The 18,982-nt window shown below is 59.5% G+C and overlaps 1 protein-coding gene across 2 annotated transcripts; it reads right to left on the bottom strand.

Annotated features, from left to right (window-relative positions):
- Positions 1-10,331: 10,331 nt before the first annotated feature.
- On the bottom strand, positions 10,332-14,821 carry HAS1 (hyaluronan synthase 1). Of its 2 annotated transcripts, none has more exons than XM_073322553.1 (5): positions 14,749-14,821; positions 13,583-14,286; positions 12,728-12,953; positions 12,071-12,203; positions 10,332-11,594 (listed from the first exon to the last, which is right to left on the bottom strand). In XM_073322553.1, the coding sequence occupies exons 2-5, from the start codon at positions 14,282-14,284 to the stop codon at positions 10,919-10,921; spliced, it is 1,737 nt and encodes a 578-aa protein (XP_073178654.1). In that variant the 5' UTR covers positions 14,285-14,286; positions 14,749-14,821; the 3' UTR covers positions 10,332-10,918. The 2 variants fall into 2 exon arrangements, with proteins under 2 accessions (XP_073178654.1, XP_073178655.1); XM_073322554.1 differs by having other exon boundaries at positions 14,718-14,759.
- Positions 14,822-18,982: the final 4,161 nt, after the last annotated feature.

The following is an 18,982-nucleotide window of genomic DNA, read 5'->3' as shown; positions in this document are numbered from 1 at the left end:
CCCAGAATCAGCGTTCCACGGCATGAGCCTGCCCCACTGCCACCAGGATGGCCAAATTGCCAGGGCCCGTACTTTGAGAGAAGTCTGTGTCCACGTCCTCGTCACTCTCCTCACCGCACTGCTGTCGCCTCCTCGCCTGCTTTTGCAGGTTCTGGTTCTGCACATACCGCTGGATAGTGCGTGTGGTGGTTAGAGCCGTCACAAGTGCTGCGGTGATCCGAGCGGGCCCCAGGCTTGCCGTGGTATGACGTGAGCAGGAAAGCAGAGTGGCAGCCAAAGCAGTGGGTGGATGACGATGCTGACTGCAACATGGCGCCCGCACGGAAAAAGGTGTAAAACCATCGTCAGCCGTTGCTTTCACGGACGGAGGGGGGAAGCAAGGGGTAGGCTAGCAGCAGACAGTGCTGCTGGCTGGAAGAGCAGCCTGGCCCGCCTCAAGGATTGAACTCCCAACACTGGGTTTAGCAGGCCAATGCTCAAACCACTGAGCTATCCCTCTGCCAATATTCTTGGTGGGACTGAATCTCCATTAGACAAAACTTAAAGAAGAGAATGACCCGAGTCACTCCCATTTATGTGCAGGTGCCCCGACAGACCTTACCGAGATCTGCCAGGAGCACCCATGTCTGCCCAGGTGCCCCGAGCGACCTCACCAAGGCTGGCCAAGAGCACCCAGGAGACGGCGAGGATGGCTACCAGTGGTACTGCACCGTCTGCTGCCACAAGGCAATGAGCTGCCGCTGTGTAGCGGTGCAGTCCCGCGTCTGCCAGCACCCAAGAGACGTACGGTGACGGTGAGCTGAGCAGGCTCCATGCTTGCCGTGGCACGGCGTCTGCACGGGTAACCCAGGAAAAAAGGCCCAAAACGATTGTCTGCCATTGCTTTAATCATAGAATCATAGAATCATAGAATATCAGGGTTGGAAGGGACCCCTGAAGGTCATCTAGTCCAACCCCCTGCTCGAAGCAGGACCTATTCCCAGTTAAATCATCCCAGCCAGGGCTTTGTCAAGCCTGACCTTAAAAACCTCTAAGGAAGGAGATTCTACCACCTCCCTAGGTAACGCATTCCAGTGTTTCACCACCCTCCTAGTGAAAAAGTTTTTCCTAATATCCAATCTAAACCTCCCCCACTGCAACTTGAGACCATTACTCCTCGTTCTGTCATCTGCTACCATTGAGAACAGTCTAGAGCCATCCTCTTCATATCAACCTTCAATCTGGAAAAATCATGGAGCAGGTCCTCAAAGAATCAATCCTGAAGCATTTACATGAGAGGAAAGTGAACAGGAACAGTCAGCATGGGTTCACCAAGGGAAGGTCATGCCTGACTAATCTAATTGCCTTCTATGATGAGATTACTGGTTCTGTGGATGAAGGGAAAGCAGTGGATGTATTGTTTCTTGACTTTAGCAAAGCTTTTGACACTGTCTCCCACAGTATTCTTGTCAGCAAGTTAAAGAAGTATGGGCTGGATGAATGCACTATAAGGTGGGTAGAAAGTTGGCTAGATTGTCGGGCTCAACGGGTAGTGATCAGTGGCTCCATGTCTAGTTGGCAGCCGGTGTCAAGTGGAGTGCCCCAGGGGTCGGTCCTGGGGCCGGTTTTGTTCAATATCTTCATAAATGATCTGGAGGATGGTGTGGATTGCACTCTCAGCAAATTTGCGGATGATACTAAACTAGGAGGAGAGGTAGATACGCTGGAGGGAAGGGATAGGATACAGAGGGCCCTAGACAAATTGGAGGATTGGGCCAAAAGAAATCTGATGAGGTTCAATAAGGATAAGTGCAGGGTCCTGCACTTAGGACGGAAGAACCCAATGCACAGCTACAGACTAGGGACCAAATGGCTAGGCAGCAGTTCTGCGGAAAAGGACCTAGGGGTGACAGTGGACGAGAAGCTGGATATGAGTCAACAGTGTGCCCTTGTTGCCAATGGCATTTTGGGATGTATAAGTAGGGGCATAGCGAGCAGATCGAGGGACGTGATCGTTCCCCTCTGTTCGACATTGGTGAGGCCTCATCTGGAGTACTGTGTCCAGTTTTGGGCCCCACACTACAAGAAGGATGTGGATAAATTGGAGAGAGTCCAACGAAGGGCAACAAAAATGATTAGGGGTCTGGAACACATGACTTATGAGGAGAGGCTGAGGGAACTGGGATTGTTTAGTCTGCAGAAGAGAAGAATGAGGGGGGATTTGATAGCTGCTTTCAACTACCTGAGAGGTGGTTCCAGAGAGGATGGTTCTAGACTATTCTCAGTGGTAGAAGAGGACAGGACAAGGAGTAATGGTCTCAAGTTGCAGTGGGGGAGGTTTAGGTTGGATATTAGGAAAAACTTTTTCACCAAGAGGGCGGTGAAACACTGGAATGTGTTACCTAGGGAGGTGGTAGAATCTCCTTCCTTAGAAGTTTTTAAGGTCAGGCTCGACAAAGCCCTGGCTGGGATGATTTAATTGGGGATTGGTCCTGCTTTGAGCAGGGGGTTGGACTAGATGACCTCCTGAGATCCCTTCCAACCCTGATATTCTATGATTCTATGATTCTAAGTCAATGCTAGCCTCGGTACTGTGGACGCACTGCACCGACTTAATGGTCTTAATGGTTTTAAGTGGGGACACACACAATCGACTGTATAAAATCGCTTTCTAAAAAATTGACTTCTATAAATTCGACCTAATTTCGTAGTGTAGACATCCCCTTAGTCTGCCGAAGAGAAGAGTGAGGTGGATTTGATATCAGCCTTTAGCTTCCTGAAGCGGGGGTTCCAAAGAGGATGGAGCTCGGCTGTTCTCAGTGGTGGCAGATGGCAGAACGAGGAGCAATGGTCTCAAGTTGCAGTGCGGGAGGTCGAGGCTGGATATTAGGTAACACTATTTCACGCAGAGTGGTGAAGCACTGGAATGGGTTACCTAGGAAGGTGGTAGAATCTCCATCCTTAGAGGTTTTTAAGGCCCGGCTTGACAAAGCCCTGGCTGGGATGATTTAATTGGGGTTGGTCCTGTTTTGAGCAGGGGGTTGGACAAGATACCTTCTGAGGTCCCTTCCAACCCTCATCGTCTGATTCTATGGTTCTATTCCCCTCTCCAGCCCTGTTTGTTCCCCCGCATGCTGGTCATTTATTTTCAGTTGTTTCCCTGTGCTCTTGAAATACACAAGGGCCGTGTTTGTTGTTTGGTCTCTTATTCTCTCAGGGTTCCCGTCCTATGCCCCTTGTACATTAGCACATTCATAGCAAACCAGTATCTATGCCATCTGCTTCTCTCTCTCAGCTCCTGGAGATCCTAACTCCTGGATTCTGTCTGGAAGCCCCCTACCCATCTCGGTGACCTCAGGGAGCAAACCTGGCCTGGAATGCAATGAAGGCCGACACACTCTTCTCTGCTCAGTTACTCTATAATTAAATTCCCCCAGCCAGGTGCAGTGTGATGCTCATGATACGCAGTTTGACACAACCCCCTGGTATGGGGTGGATAATAAAATGTGTCACCAATAAATATTTGCAGAAGTCAATGAGGAGGAATTTAGCAAACAGTTCTGGGAGTGGCAGGGGAGCTGTCATAATGAAACCAACTCCATCAGCATCCTTAGCTTCCTTAATAGTTTCACCAGACCCCCTGTCACGGAGTCCCTGGGCGATGCTCTGGAACTGCTCCCCATGAAGCCAGTCAGGACTCTGGGGTAGTCGCCTTTCTGTGAGCAGCCTGTCTTCAGGACACACAGCTCACACAGCTTCCACCTTCCTGGGTCTGACCTCGGAGCATTCAGCATCCTCTGCCCCTCCGTGCGCTTCCCCCCAGCGAGTCCACTCAGGTGGGGCTCCTGGGGAAGCCAGAGGGTCCTGCACCCCAACTCCGCAGTCAGATGGGACTCTCAGCCAGCCAGTAAAACAGAAGGTTTATTAGACGACAGGAACATGGTCTAAAACAGAGCTTGCAGGTGCAGAGAACAGGACCCCTCAGCTGGGTCCATTTTGGGGGGCAGTGAGCCAGACAACCACGTCTGCACTTCACTCCATGTCCCAGCCAGCCCCAAACTGAAACTCCCTCCAGCCCCTCCTCCTCTGGGCTTTGTTCCTTTCCTGGGCCAGGAGGTCACCTGATTCCTTTGTTCTCCAACCCTTTAGCTCTCACCTTGCAGGGGGGGAAGGGCCCAGGCCATCAGTTGCCAGGAAAGAGGGTGTCGGCCATTCTCTGTGTCCAGACCCCTGCACACACCTGCCCTCTAGGGCTCTGCAATGATCATACACCCTTACCCCACCACCTAGATACTTAAGAACTGCATAGGGGAAACTGAGGCACCCCCACAATATTCGGAGGAAACATTAAGAACAGGCCCACTTCGTCACACCCCCATTTGGTATGAATCAGCCATCGCTCTATTGGAGTCAATGGGGCCAGATTCTAGCTGGGGTCAATCGGCCGTAGTTCCTTTGGAGTCACTGTATGATTTATACCACCTGATGATCTGGCTAAACATCTCTCATGTGGAAAGAGTCGCACCTCTACCCTTGTGACTGAGCTGAGTATCACCTCTTCGCTCTGTGGCACAAACCTGCAGACAGTATGCGACAAATTCAGTAACACACAAGCTGGTGGGCTGAGAAAGGGTCAGTCTGAATTGTATTTAAAGAGGAAGTGCCCAGGCATGAGGGTCGTGCAATTAATGACATTTCAGTAAATCATTCACGGTTACTCCCAAGGTGTATGTGAATCCGATTCTGGCTTTGGCCTATATAGAGAGGAAAGGGGCCATGCTAGACAGGTTAGTGCATCTCTTCAAGTTACAGAGAACTTGGAGGTGAACGGAACCATTGTGCGGCTGAAGGGAAGAGTTTTTAATACTGTTAAATTATTGCTTGTAATCACTGATGATCTGCTGCAAAGCGGGTAAAGGCTGGAGATATATCTCAGGTGCACGCTCCCGCTGTAAAGCCCATGACGACGACAGAGCCCGGATAAAGCGGCTCAGTCTGTGCAAGGGAAAAGAAGCCTCACTCCTGGAGTGGTGGGGGAATGAAATAGGGAGATTTTCAAAGGCAAAACCGCAGCGAGGGGGCCAGCGTCTGCTGAAACTCCCTGGGAGTCTGGCCTCAGACTCCCTTCAGCTGCTTTGAACGTCCCAGGTTTAGGGAGCAGAGACGAACCAGTCGACGTACTTGATGTGGACTGTCAAAAAGCCTTTGGCGAGCTCTCTTGCCATAAGGAATCAAAGCCGTGCTGGGGTGGGAGGCCAGGGACTGTCATGGAGCAGAAACAGGACAACAGCCAGAAAACAGGAGTTTGCAGCGTTGTTGTAGCCGTGCGGGTCCCGGGATATTAGAGAGACAAGGTGGGGGAGGGAAAAGCTTTTATTGGACCAGCTTCTGCTGGGGAGAGACACGAGTTGTCGAGCTCCGCTGACCCGCAGCAGAGCTCGGTGTTGCTCAGAAGCTCGTCTCTTCCCCCCACCTTGTGTCGCTAGAAAACAGAGCCGGAATTCAAGGAAATTTTGTGTGATGGCAAAAGCTTAAAAGTGGAGGCCTCCAGGCTCTGCGCTAGACCCAGCGTTCACGGTACTCAGATGATCTGATGGAGGGTGAGCGAGGAGGTGGTGAAATCTGCAGAGAAGGCAACGTATTGAGGTTAGTCGGGAACTTGAGGGAGATCGAACGGAGCTGGGTCAACGGGCAACGCGATGGCAGATGAAGTTGAGTTTTGGTCAATGCAAAGTAACGCACATGGGCAGGGCGGGGGTCTGAAGCCTCCGAGACCTGACAGTTTCTAACTGAACCCGGCTGATCCAGGGAAGGGACCGGAGCGTCCCCGTAGGAGGATCAATGGACACCTCAGCTCGCTGCAGAAGAGGAAAGCGAAGAAGCCGTTGGGGGAGATAATATGGAAACACTCTAGTGCCCCTCTGCAGATCAGCAGGATGCTTTGACCCTGGCCCCCCAAGGCCGTGCTGATCGCCCCATGTCAGAAGGGACAGTACAGACCTGGAGCAAATACGGACGAGGGAGTGAAAACTGGGCCTGATCCCCAGCTGGGGTCAATCGGCCATAGCTCCATTGGAGTCAATGGGGCAGATCCCAGCCGGTTTACACCAGTGTAACTGTTGAAGTCAATGGACCCGTAGGCTTGCTGGGGCCCTGGCCGTCTGGCAATAAGCACACAGGCTGCGGCTGACTTGCTGTTTAACTGTCTCCTTCCACATTGAAGCGATTTGGTGTAACAGGACGTGAGGCAGGGGCAGGTCGTGTCCCCGTGACTGTCACTGGCTCCATCTGACATCTGCGCTTTGCTGGTCACCACGATTGCATCCGGAGACACGACTACGATGAGGATTGCCCCATGGAGCGCCCTTCTCCGGTGTCCCGGAGCCCCCGCTCTGCTACAGCGAGGCGTGTCTGGGCCATGGGAGAGCTGGGAGAAATTTTCCAACCGAAACTTTTCTCCACTGAAGAATGCAGCTTTGGGGCGACTGAAACGTTTCACGAATTTGTGTCGATTTCGCTGCATTGCTTCAGCCAGAAAAAACCCCAAACCAACACCCCGACAAAGGGAGACGTTTTGTCTGGACATTTCCAGAATTAAACCTTTTAATTTTTTTCAACTCAAAGTGTCTTTTCATTTCAAAGTTGACGGCGCTTTTCCTTTAGAAACCAATTTAGAAATGTTTCTAAATGCTTGAAAATGAACCAAAACCATTTTTCATTCGGCTTTTCAGTTGGACGAGAAATTGGGTCAGCCCAGAACGATTTCCCCCCCGATGTTTGAGAACTGCCAGTGAACCAGATAATCGGTTATTTGCGCAGTTCTGTTGCCTGTTCCCCCCACCCCCCCTGGAATCTGGGCTGGAAGTCCCTTTCCCGCCTCATTTCGGGCTTGACTCTCTCCTCCTCCCCCGGCAGAGCTCGCTGTGTCAGCCGGGAGAAGGCCCCGTTCGGCTCTGAGCCCAGCCCCGTGGGCCTCCCAGCACCAGGACGGTTTCCTTCCTCCTCTGCCTTCTCCCTGCTCTCCTAGCTACGAGTGGACAAGGTGAATCACCCGCTGCTGTGGCCGTCTAACCCTGCCTGGGCTTGGACCCTTTATACCCCCCGGATCCCCAGTCAGGGGAACATCCAGCATGTGCAGGGAGGGGGGATTAGCTCTGTGTGGGGTACAGGGCCCTGTCTACACTACGGCTGCTGTCGTGTCCCAGCGCTGTAGCTGGGCCGGCAGAGCCCCGTAGTGAAGACGCCGCCTGTCCCAATGGACGGGGTTTTTCCATCCCTGTGGGAATTCCCCTCCCCGAGCGAGGGAAGGATTCACCCATCGACCTGCGTCTACTCCAGGGGTTGGGTCTGCCTCAGTGCGGTGCTCAGGGTGTGGATCCCTCCCCGCCCCTGGCCTCTGTAGCTATAACAGCCTGAACTTTAAGTGTAGACCAGGCCTGAGGGTGTCCGGGGGCTGCTGGCCCCTCACTGAAACGTGGTGCTGGGTTTTTGGTCAGCCCTCTCCCAGTAGCAAAAGAAAGGGGACGGGTTGAAGAGGAGGACAGTCCCCAGGGCCAATGGGGAGCGGGCATCGCTGCAGGTCGACCTGATTGACAGGGAGACTGGCCAGTGAGGGAGTCAGGAGCGCAGGGCCCATCCTCCATGTGAGCTGGGGCTGGCTGAGGCAGGGGAGGGCAGAGTTAAGGGGAGAGCAGCAGGATGAGCTGGGCTGGGGCACAGGAAGGGGAGCCGGGAGCCAGGGCAGCGCAGACCAGAACTGCAGGGGGAGCCGTGGGCCCAGAGCCGGGACAGCGGGCCCTGGCCCAGCCCCACGTTCACCGGCGCTGCATGGGGACCTGGGCAGAGGGCCCAGCGCAGGGAGACGTCACCCGGCACGAGGCCTTGCGGGCCGGACTCACAGGGGCGATGTGACCGAAACAGGGGGGTGATGCTGGCCCCCTAGTGCCTGAGGGCGGGGGGGGCACCGCCAGAGCGGAGTCTGACCCCCGGCGTCACTGCAGTGTGGCCAGAGCCTGGGACGGGTGAGCTGACAGCCACGGTGTAAGTGACGCCGGGTCTACACGGACGCAAGGTCACCCGCGCGACCCCCAGTTGCGATGTCACTGGGGTAGGGCACGTCCGTCAGCGGGCGCACGGCAGGGGTGTGGACGCGGACACAGTTAGGTCCCCCTGAGCTGCCTCACGTTGACCTAAGTCTGTCGTGCAGACCAGGAGGAGCAGGGAGCGTGGGGAGCAGGATCAGCCCCGTTTAGCAGCGCGGGGCCGGGGCCGGCAGTTGGCTGTAGTGTCACCCCAGGGGTAGCCCCTCGCTCTCCCGCGGAGACACGGCCTGGGCGATTCATAAGATGAGCACGGGATGCCGGCCGCGATGCCCCAGTGCGGCACTAGGGGGCGCTGTGCTGCAGGGAGCAAGGTCAGACTCCTGTATAGACAGCCCCTGCGCCCCACCCCAGACGTGGGTGCAACTCAGCACCGGGCCAGGGGTCCATGTATAAAGTGAAGGCTTATCAATAATCATCCAAATTAAAACAAGGGAAGTTAATGACAAGGGTCGAGAAGACAGATTTTTCAAAAAAATACATTTTATTTGCCACAGTTCATAAAATAAACCCAGTAAAAATCTCTCCTGTTAAATGGCTCTTTGTAATTATTACAGACAAATAAATAGACTATGTTCCTTCATTTCCCTGCTGGAAAGGGGCCTCCTCTCGCCCTCACGATCTGTAAAGTTTATTGAGGTGAAAGGATCCACCCAGCAAGGGCAGCGAATTTCCCCTCCTTCATCCCCAAACTCAGAATCTGGAGTGGGATCTTTTCAGTGCGAGCAAATGGCGACAGGATGTAAAGTTGGCAGCATTTGTCAGCTTGGAATGGCCAAACTGCACAGTGCAGGTAAGAACCTACTACCGCTGTGAAGGGAGATCCTCCCGAAGCGCTCAGGCGTTACTGATTTGGAAGAGGTGAGGTTTGTCCAGTGAGCGTGGTCATTCGGCAGACGTAACGGCATCCGCAACACAAAGTTCAGCAATGACGGGATCCTCCCCAGAGACGGATGAATCTCAGTGGTGGGCGAGGGATCCCTGTGTAACCAGCCGCCCCACCCCAGAGGTGGCTGCATCTCAGTGCCATACTGGATGAACAGCTCCTGCACCCCGCAACAGAAACAGCGACGCCTCAACGCCTGGCAAAAGATTCCCTGTGTAAACAGCCCCCGGGCCCCACCCCAGAGGCAGCTGGATCTCAACCCTGGTTTAAGACAGTCCCAGCAGAGACGTGCGGGTGTGGGAGTTGCAGAGAATGAGATTAATAAATAAAACGAGATCAGACAATTGCTTGGAGTTGGACATTAACTCGGTACTAGGGGAAAGACGGAAGTTTCTGAGCTACTGTGTCTTGGGGCTGACAGAGCTACGGGGCTGATGGGGTGTGAAAATCTATGCCCCCCCCACCACCCCACTGAGCGCTGAAGAGATGCCCAGCGGCCAGTGGAAGAAGGCGTCAGCCAGCAGACCTAGCGCCATGCAGGGGCGTGGGGGGAGGGGAGTGTCCTACCCCGAGGGAAACCCCCCCATCCCGTGCTGCTGTCGGCTGCGTCTATGCTACGGGGTGAGGCTGGTTCCGGCCCTGGAGCTATGCCACTGTAGTCCCTGCAAACATGGCCTCAGTGATGAGAGAACCCAGGAGTCCTGACGCCCAGCCTCCCGGCTCTAACCACTAGACAAGTGGTTCTCAGAATTTTGTATTGGTGACCCCTTTCACACAGGAAGCCTCGGAGAGTGACCTCCTCCCCCCTTATAAATTAAAAATACATTTTTTATATTCAACACTATTACAGAGGCTGGCGGCGAAGCAGGGTTTGGGGTGGAGGCTGACAGCTCGTGAACCCCACATAATAACCTGTGACCCGCTGAGGGGTCATGACCCCCTGTTTGAGACTCATAGAATCAGAATATCAGGGTTGGAAGGGACCTCAGGAGGTATCTAGTCCAACCCCCCGCTCAAAGCAGGACCAACCCCAACTAAATCATCCCAGCCAGGGCTTTGTCAAGCCTGACCTTAAAAACTTCTAAGGAAGGAGATTCCACCACCTCCCTAGGGAACCCATTCCAGGGCTTCACCACCCTCCCTCTGAAATAGTGTTTCCTAATAGCCAACCTAAACCTCCCCCACTGCAACTTGAGACCATTACTCCTCGTTCTGTCATCTGCCACCACTGAGAACAGCCGAGCTCCATCCTCTTTGGAACCCCCCGCAGGTGGTTGAAGGCTGCTATCAAATCCCCCCTCACTCTTCTCTTCTGCAGACTAAACAATCCCAGTTCCCTCAGCCTCTCCTCGTAAAGCATCTGCCCCAGCCCCCTAATCATTTTCAGTGCCCTCCGCGGGACTCTCTCCAATTTGTCCACATCCCTTCTGTAGTGGGGGGCCCAAAACTGGACCCAGTACTCCAGATGTGGCCTCACCAATGCCGAATAGAGGGGACTAATCACTTCCCTTGATCTGCTGGCAACGCTCCTACTAATACAGCCCAATGTGCCGTTGGCCTTCTTGGCAACAAGGCCAACCTGCTGACTCATAGCCAGCGTCTCGTCTACTGTAATCCAGCTCTCTGCACCAGACCCCATTCCCCTGTGAGAGTCAGGGATAGAATCCAGGAGTCGGGGCTCCAAGCCCCCTGCTCCAGCCACTAGACCTTACTTCCCCCTCAGAGCTGGGGAGAGAACCCAGGAGTCCTGGCTCCCACAACCCCTGTGCTCTAACCACTAGTCCCCACTCCCCTCCCAGAGCAGGGAATGGAACCCAGGAGTCCTGGCACCCTCGCTCCCCTCTCTCCCCACTAGCCATCACTTCCCTGTCTAATCCGGCCTTCCAGCTTCCCCACAGCCAGGCCGGGGGGGTGAGGTAGGAAGAGAATAACAAGGAACCCTGGTGTCCGGGCCTCACACCTGGACTGTGTAGTGGTCGGCCCGCTTCCGGCAGCACCGCCGGATCCACACCCAGTACAGCAGCACCATGCCGGCCCAGTAGCCCAGGTAGACGCCCACCCCGATGACCAGGTATCTCAGCTCGGCCTGCTTGACCAGGCTGGTCCATTTGGCCAGGGCCTCTTGGTAGATGGTGTAGCCCAGCCCCGCCAGCAGCAGGAACCCCCAGATGGAGACGGGCAGCAGGGGCATCAAGTTGCCCACCATCTTCTTCCTCCCGGAGGTGCCCCAGCTGCTCTTGTTCATGGTGACGATGGCGAAGTACTTGGCCGGCAGGAGGCCGCCCATGTAGAGCAGGGCGTAGAGGCTCATGAAGAGCATGCGGGGGCTGCCCCGCAGCCAGCAGGCGTAGAGCGCCTTGATGCAGGCCACCAGCTGGACGCAGAGCAGGACCCACAGCACGTCCCACAGGCTGCCGCCGTAGAAGAGGCGCAGGACGGTGGCCGTCACGAAGAAGGGGAAGACGCCGGCCACCACGGCCTCGTAGGTCATCCACAGGTGATGCCGGTGCCACCAGAGGGCGTTGTAGAGCCACTCGCGGAAGTAGGACTTGGTCCAGCGGGTCTGCTGGGCCAGCCAGCGCAGGAACTGGGCGGGGGTCTCTGAGTAGCAGCGGGAGCGGGCCGTGTACCTGCAGGGGGGCGGGCGGGGGGCTTAGCTAATGCAGAGCTGAGGCTGGAACCCAGGAGGCCTGACTCCCAGCCCCCCTGCTCTAACCGCTAGCCCCACTCCCCTCCCAGAGCCGGAAATAGAACCCAGGCGTCCTGGCTCCCAACCCCCTGCACTAACCGCTAGCCCCCACTCCCCTCCCAGAACTGGGAAGAGAACCCAGGAGTCCTGACTCCCAGCCCCCCTGCACTAACCGCTAGCCCCACTCCCCTCCCAGAGCCGGAAATAGAACCCAGGCGTCCTGGCTCCCAACCCCCTGCTCTAACCACTAGCCCCCGCTCCCCTCCCAGAGCCAGGGAGAGAACCCAGGAGTCCTGGCTCCCATTCCCCCCGCTCTAACCGCTACCCCCCACTCTGCTCCCAGAGCCCGTGAGAGAACCCAGGAGTCCGGGCCCCCAGCCCCCAGGAGGGCCGGGCCCAGCTGGGCCGTGCACTCACTTGGTGGCGTAGCCCATGCTCAGCATGCGGTTGGTGAGGTGCCGGTCATCGCCGAAGGTGCAGTGGGTGCCCAGGAATTTCTGGTTGTACCAGGACTCCAGGAACTGCTGCAGGAGGTCGTTCCGGTACAGGCCTGCAGGGGGCAGCAGGCAGCGCAGGGTCAGCAAAGCCGGAATTCCCAGCGGTCCCTTCCCGGCCCCTCCTCGAGCCGGGATAGAGCCCCCTGCTCTAGCCACTGGACCCCAGAGACGGGGAGACCCCAGGAGCCCTGACACCCAGCCCCCCTGCTCTAGCCACTGGACCCCACTCCCCTCCCAGAGACGGGGAGACCCCAGGAGTCCTGACACCCAGCCCCCCCTGCTCTAGCCACTGGACCCCACTCCCCTCCCAGAGACGGGGAGACCCCAGGAGTCCTGACACCCAGCCCCCCTGCTCTAGCCACTAGACCCCACTCCCCTCCCAGAGACGGGGAGACCCAAAGAGTCCTGACACCCAGTCCCCCTGCTCTAGCCAACAGACCCCACTCCCCTCCCAGTGCTGGGGAGAGAACCCAGGAGCCCTGGCTCCCAACCCCCTGCTCAGCCCCTCCGCTCTATCCACTAGCCCCCCCCTTCCTTCCCAGAGCGTGGGAGAACCCAGGCGTCCTGGCAGGCTCACCCAGGGGCCCGCTGATGCAGGAGACGCAGTCGAAGTAGGACTGGCAGGCGCGCTCCACGTTGAAGGCCATCCAGTAGCGCAGGCTGCTCATGAAGCTGATGAAGGAGTCGGAGACGTTCAGGATCCGCACGTCGCCCCCCACGGCTCCGTAGCGCTTGTTGGCCTCCAGCACCTTCACCATCTCCACCGTGGCGCTGGGGTCCAGCTTGGTGTCTGAGTCGCACACCTGGGGGCGCGGCCGAGGAGGGGGGTGTTACTTGCGAAGACCCCCAGGGGGAGCTGTGCTGAGCCCTATGCCCAGTGCATCACTAGGGGGCGCTGTGCTGCAGGGGGCAGGCTGGGGACTCTCCCCTGGCCGTCAGGACTGTCCTGATGCCCCAGGGCGGCGCTAGGGGGCGCTGTGCTGCAGGGGGCAGGGTGGGGGACTCTCCCCTGGCCGTCAGGACTGTCCCGATGCCCCAGGGCGGCCCTAGGGGGCGCTGTGCTGCAGGGGGCGGGGTGGGGACTCTCCCCTGGCCGTCAGGACTGGCCCGATGCCCCAGGGCGGCGCTAGGGGGCGCTGTGCTGCAGGGGGCGGGGTGGGGGCTCTCCCCTGACAGTCAGGACTGTCCCGATGCCCCAGGGCGGCGCTAGGGGGCGCTGTGCTGCAGGGGGCAGGGTGGGGGGCTCTCCCCTGGCAGTCAGGACTGTCCCGATGCCCCAGGGCGGCCCTAGGGGGCGCTGTGCTGCACGGGGTGGGGACAGGCCTCTCCCCTGGCAGGCAGGGCAGGCCCTCATGCCCAGGGCGGCAGTAGGGGGCGCTGTGCTGTGCTGGGGGCTGGGGTGGGGGGAGGGTAGCCAGCTGGTTGCTCCTACCTGGATATAGTCCACCGAGTTGCCCAGCGCTCTGAAGGCCGTGTACATCACCTCCCGCTTCCCGCCCCATCGCTGCATGATGCAGACGCATCGCCTGGAGCGGATCAACTCCTGCACCGCCAGCTGGCCCGGGTCCACCATCTCCACCTCGGTGTAGGGCCCAGGCTCCTCCCCTCCTGCCCCCTGGGAGCCGCCGCCCCCCTCCTCGCCCTCCCGCGGGGGCAGCCGGTGGTAGTTGTTCTCCCAGACGTAGGTGCCCACGTCCTCGCCGGCGAAGACCTCCTGGAACATGTCCATCATGTAGCGGTCGTCGGGGCTGTTGCCGTCGATCACCATGAGGATCTGCAGCTTCTCTGGGGGGTACAGGGTGGCCCGCACCGACTCCAGGCACTGCCGGAGATAGGAGGGGTCTTCTTGGTAGGCCGAGATGGTCAACGCCACCGTCTTGGTGTAGCTACAGGCCAACGACTCCCTCCTCATCCGCCGGTGCTCCAGAGAGGCGAAGAAGCTCTGGATGACCAGGTGGGCGGCGAGGAAGACTCCATAGAGGCCGAAGGCCATGATCCGATACTGGTCGGCCACCAGCTGGATCCCAGCGACGTAAGCCCATGTCAGGACCCCCAAGATGAGCAGGGCAAAGGCGATGGTGAGGATGCGGCGCCCGGCGGAGATGAGGCATTTAGGCGCTTTTCTGGGGTCCATCTCTGCAAGGGACGGGCATGGGGTGAGATGCGGTTGGGTGGGTGTGGACTGGACCCCCCCAGGTCTCAGCAATGGGGGGATTCACCGCCTGGGGCTGCCCAAATTGACAGGAGCTCTGGGGCAGGGCCACAAAGATGATTAAACCGGGCTGGGAAGGAGGCGTTGTTGGGATGACGGCAACTGGCACCCGAAAAGGTCCGTTTGAATAAATAAATGACCCACACAGATCACGACACTCCTCCTGTCAGCGCCAGGCAGGGAACCCAGGAGTCCTGGCTCCCACCCCCACTGCTGTGGCCCACCAGACCCCATTCCCCTCCTAGAACGGCGGGAGAGAACCCAGGAGTCCCGGCTCCCACCCCCACTGCTGTGGCCCACCAGACCCCATTCCCCTCCCAGAACTGGGGAAGAGAAACCAGGAGTCCCGGCTCACCCTGGTCTAACCCCTGGCCCCGGCTGCCCACCTGGTGCCGGCTGCTCTCCCCGCTGGTGCTGTCGGTTCTGGCTCCCTTCCTGCGGCTGGGGGGAGCTTTTGAACTGCCTGGAGCGGGTGGGGGGGGACGGGGGACGGGACACACGCTGTGCCTGCGTCAGGCGGGGCGACCCAGCCTCCCCCCACTTGAGTCTCACCCCCCCCTTCCTCTTCCCAGCTGCGCATCTCCCCCCAGCCGCGCTTCCTTCCCCCCCGCCCCCGCAGGCTGGGCACTGACTGGCCATGCCCCGAGCTCTCCATGCGGGCCGGGTCCCGTGTTCTCCTGGGGGGGGCTGCGGGTCGGGAGTGAGGGGCAGGGCAAGGCGGGGGGGGGGGGGAGATTCCTGGGCTCTGCCCTGATGGGGCTGGGAACGTCAGCGGGTTGGGGCAGCCCAGTGAGTAACCGCCCCCCCCCCGCCCCTCGCCTCTCAGGTGGGTCCTGCTGGTCAGTGGGGAAGGGGGGGGGGGGGCGCTGGATGTTAACTGGCCAGGACGTGGGTGGGGGGCAGAGCAGCAGAGAGAGCACCAGGGGGACCTCCCCCCCGCCCCAGCTCTGCCCCTCACTCCCGACCCGCAGCCCCCCGCCAGCCCAGCCCTGGGGCTCGCCCCCGCCCCCCAGCTCTGCCGGTGCCCCTCACTCCCGACCCGCAGCCCCCCGCCAGCCCAGCCCTGGGGCTCGCCCCCCCCCCCACAGCTCTGCCGGTGCCCCTCACTCCCGACCCGCAGCCCCCTGCCAGCCCAGCCCTGGGGCTCGCCCCCCCCCACAGCTCTGCCGGTGCCCCTCACTCCCGACCCGCAGCCCCCCGCCAGCCCAGCCCTGGGGCTCGCCCCCCCCCCAGCTCTGCCGGTGCCCCTCACTCCCGACCCGCAGCCCCCCGCCAGCCCAGCCCTGGGGCTGACGGTGGGACCCTCCCTTATTCTGCCCCGGACGAGCCCGTTGTCAGGGTGGCAACAAAATAAATAGATGGGACTTGAGCAATAAAGTGCCCCCGCCACCCCCCCCCGTCATGCACTTTCCCATGAACTCCAGCCCAGCCCCCCCCCACAACCCCCGCCCCTCCCTCTGCGCTTTGCCAGCCCCTGCCCCACAGATCCCCCCACCCCACTCTGCTGAGCTGCCCCCCTCTCCCCCGCTGCCCTCCCACTGGGGAAGTTTTCAAGGAGGCACATGTGTGGGTGGGGGGAGTAAAGTGTGGGAGGGCGGGGGCTGGGCCGTGTGTCTCGCAGCCCCCCCCATCCCTGCCGGGGTGGGGGGCTGGGAGCCAGGGCTAGCGATGGGGGTGGGGTTTGGGGTTCCGGGAATTCAGGTGCAGCCCTGTGGTTACCGTGCGCCGCATTCCTGGCATGGTTCTAGGTTGTGCCAAGCCCCTTGGACAACCCCCCTCCGCACACCTGGGGGGCAGGGCTGGATTGCTCATTTCCTCTCCCATCTTCCCCCTCAAGGGGAATGGGGACCCGGATAGGGGGCCTTTCCCTCGGGGGCGGGGAGGGAAAGACTGGCTGGCTTTGGGTTAGGGGGTTCAGTGGCCTCATGTGTGAATGGAGTCTGCCGGGTCTCAGCACCAGCCCCCCCCTCCCCCATATGGACACTAACCCGCCCCCTGGATGGACCACAGGGACTCAACTCCCTCCACACCCATGCTGGGACAGGGGAAGCACGGTGAGGGGGGGCATGTGTCTGAGCTACAAGACCTCAGCCCTGAGCTGGGACCCAAGCGTCCGGCTGGTGTAATCCCCGCTCCTCAGCCATGAATCTCTCTGCTCCAGGCTCCTGGCCCTGTCCAAAGGCAGCCGGATGATCCTGCCCCCTTTCCAGAGGGCACAGGACATGTGGCAGGGCCGGGGAGAGGACCTAGGCGTCCTACCCTCTGCTTTGCCTCGCAGAGGGAATATGCCCCAATATGTGCCAGTGTAACCCATCTGAGCAGCTGCCGCTCCACCACCCGACAGTCTAGGGAGGTTATTGCCCCCCACCCCCCACCAGCCAAGGGGCTGGATCTCTGTCCTGGAGACCCCCAGCTGCTGGCCTCCCCGCCCCCAACTCCTTCCCAGACCGTCCCACACCCCTGTCCCCAACCTCGTAACCTCCAGCCGCTCCCTAACCTCAGGTCCCCAGACCCACCTCTGCCCCCTTGATCTCGCTGACCCTGTCCCCGCAGAGCTCCTTGACTTGGCTGCCCCAGCCCCTCCATAACCCGAGCCCTACTAACACCCCCCCACTCCGGTGCCCTCTGACTCCAGCTTCCAGGATCCCTGAGTCTGCAGCCTGCAAGGGTGTGAACGGGGAGTTCCTGGCTTTGCTGATCCCATCAGCTTTGACCTCATGCACCCCACCCTAGTCCTGCCCGGGGATCAGAGCTGTGAAGCAATGGACAGATTGGTGAGCATGGCAAACCAGGGAACGGGACTCATGGCAAAACAGGGGTATAGGAGACTCCCTGCCACTGGGGATTAGTGGGCCTAACCCGTGGGACTCCCTGCCACTGGGCATCAGCGGGTTTAACCTGAGAGACTCCTGGCGACTGGGATTAACCCATGGGACTCCCTGCCACTGGGGATTAGCAGTGTTAGCCAGACCCCACTGTGCCAGGCATTGCCCTACTGAGCTCCCACACTGTTACCCCGTAGGACTCCCTGCCACTGGGGAGACTGCAGCTTCTCGAGGAGGTAGGTGTCCCAGTCCCAGAGATGGGGTGGGGGGGGGAGCTGCAGGTTCACCCGGGATCCCAGAGGCTCCCCCCACAGGTACGCATCCTGCTATGGCAGCCTCCCTGGCACATACTGGGACGGGGCATGGCCCAGGGAGAAGCATTCCCAGCATGTGCTCTGCACAAGGGGCTGACTCAGCCCTTATCTCAGTTAGGCACTCCCCAGCCCAGACTGGACATTGGGCAATCGGGGAAACAAGGGAATGGCACCATGACTCAGGAGGGCAGCGGATCTAGTGGTTAGAGCAGGAGGCTGCTGGGAGCTGGGACTCCTGGGTTCTCTCCCCGGCTTAGGGAGGGCAGTGAGATCTAGTAGTTAGAGGGGGTGGGGGTCTGGGAGCGAGGACACCTGGGTTCTCTCCCCAACTCAGGGAGGGCAGCGGGATCTAGTGTTTAGAGGAATGGGGATCTGGGACCTAGGACGCCTGGGTTCTCTCTCTGGCTCAGGGAGGGCAGTGAGATCTAGTAGTTAGAGGGGGTGGGGGTCTGGGAGCGAGGACACCTGGGTTCTCTCCCTGGCTCAGGGAGGGCAGTGGGATCTAGTGGTTAGAGGAATGGGGGTCTGGGAGCCAGGACACCTGGGTTCTCTCCCCGGCTCAGGGAGGGCAGTGGGATCTAGTGGTTAGAGGGGGTGGGGGTCTGGGAGCCAGGACACCTGGGTTCTCTCCCCGGCTCAGGGAGGGCAGTGGGATCTAGTGGTTAGAGGAATGGGGGTCTGGGAGCCAGGACACCTGGGTTCTCTCCCCGGCTCAGGGAGGGCAGTGGGATCTAGTGGTTAGAGGGGGTGGGGGTCTGGGAGCCAGGACACCTGGGTTCTCTCCCCGGCTCAGGGAGGGCAGTGGGATCTAGTGGTTAGAGGAATGGGGGTCTGGGAGCCAGGACACCTGGGTTCTCTCCCCGGCTCAGGGAGGGCAGTGGGATCTAGTGGTTAGAGGGGGTGGGGGTCTGGGAGCCAGGACACCTGGGTTCTCTCCCCAGCTCAGGGAGGGCAGCAGGATCTAGTGGTTAGAGGGAGTGGGGGTCTGGGAGCCAGGACACCTGGGTTCTCTCCCCGACTCAGGGAGGGCAGCGGGATCTAGTGTTTAGAGGAATGGGGGTCTGGGACCTAGGACGCCTGGGTTCTCTCTCTGGCTCAGGGAGGGCAGTGAGATCTAGTAGTTAGAGGGTCTGGGGGTCTGGGAGCCAGGACACCTGGGTTCTCTCCCCGGCTCAGGGAGGGCAGTGGGATCTAGTGGTTAGAGGGGGTGGGGGTCTGGGAGCAAGGACACCTGGGTTCTCTCCCTGGCTCAGGGAGGGCAGTGGGATCTAGTGGTTAGAGGGGGTGGGGGTCTGGGAGCCAGGACACCTGGGTTCTCTCCCCGGCTCAGGGAGGGCAGTGGGATCTAGTGGTTAGAGGGGGTGGGGGTCTGGGAGCCAGGACACCTGGGTTCTCTCCCCGGCTCAGGGAGGGCAGCGGGATCTAGCGGTCAGAGGCTGGCGGGGCCCCCGTTGCCATGGCAGCAGGGTAGCCTTCTCCCA

This window comes from Lepidochelys kempii, chromosome 24 (genome assembly GCF_965140265.1).
Source record: "Lepidochelys kempii isolate rLepKem1 chromosome 24, rLepKem1.hap2, whole genome shotgun sequence".
NCBI classification, from domain to species: domain Eukaryota; kingdom Metazoa; phylum Chordata; order Testudines; family Cheloniidae; genus Lepidochelys; species Lepidochelys kempii.
Note: the sequence above shows the minus strand (reverse complement) of the source record. Positions and strands in the feature narration are given on the sequence as shown.

Excerpts from the sequence above, each read along its gene's own strand:
- HAS1 (XM_073322553.1), bottom strand. The coding sequence starts at position 14,284 with ATGGACCCCAGAAAAGCGCCTAAATGCCTCATCTCCGCCGGGCGCCGC. Across the intron at positions 12,204-12,727 it reads CTGCATCAGCGGGCCCCTGG|GCCTGTACCGGAACGACCTC; the intron begins GTGAGCCTGCCA and ends TGCCCCCTGCAG. Across the intron at positions 11,595-12,070 it reads AGCATGGGCTACGCCACCAA|GTACACGGCCCGCTCCCGCT; the intron begins GTGAGTGCACGG and ends GCCCCCCTGCAG.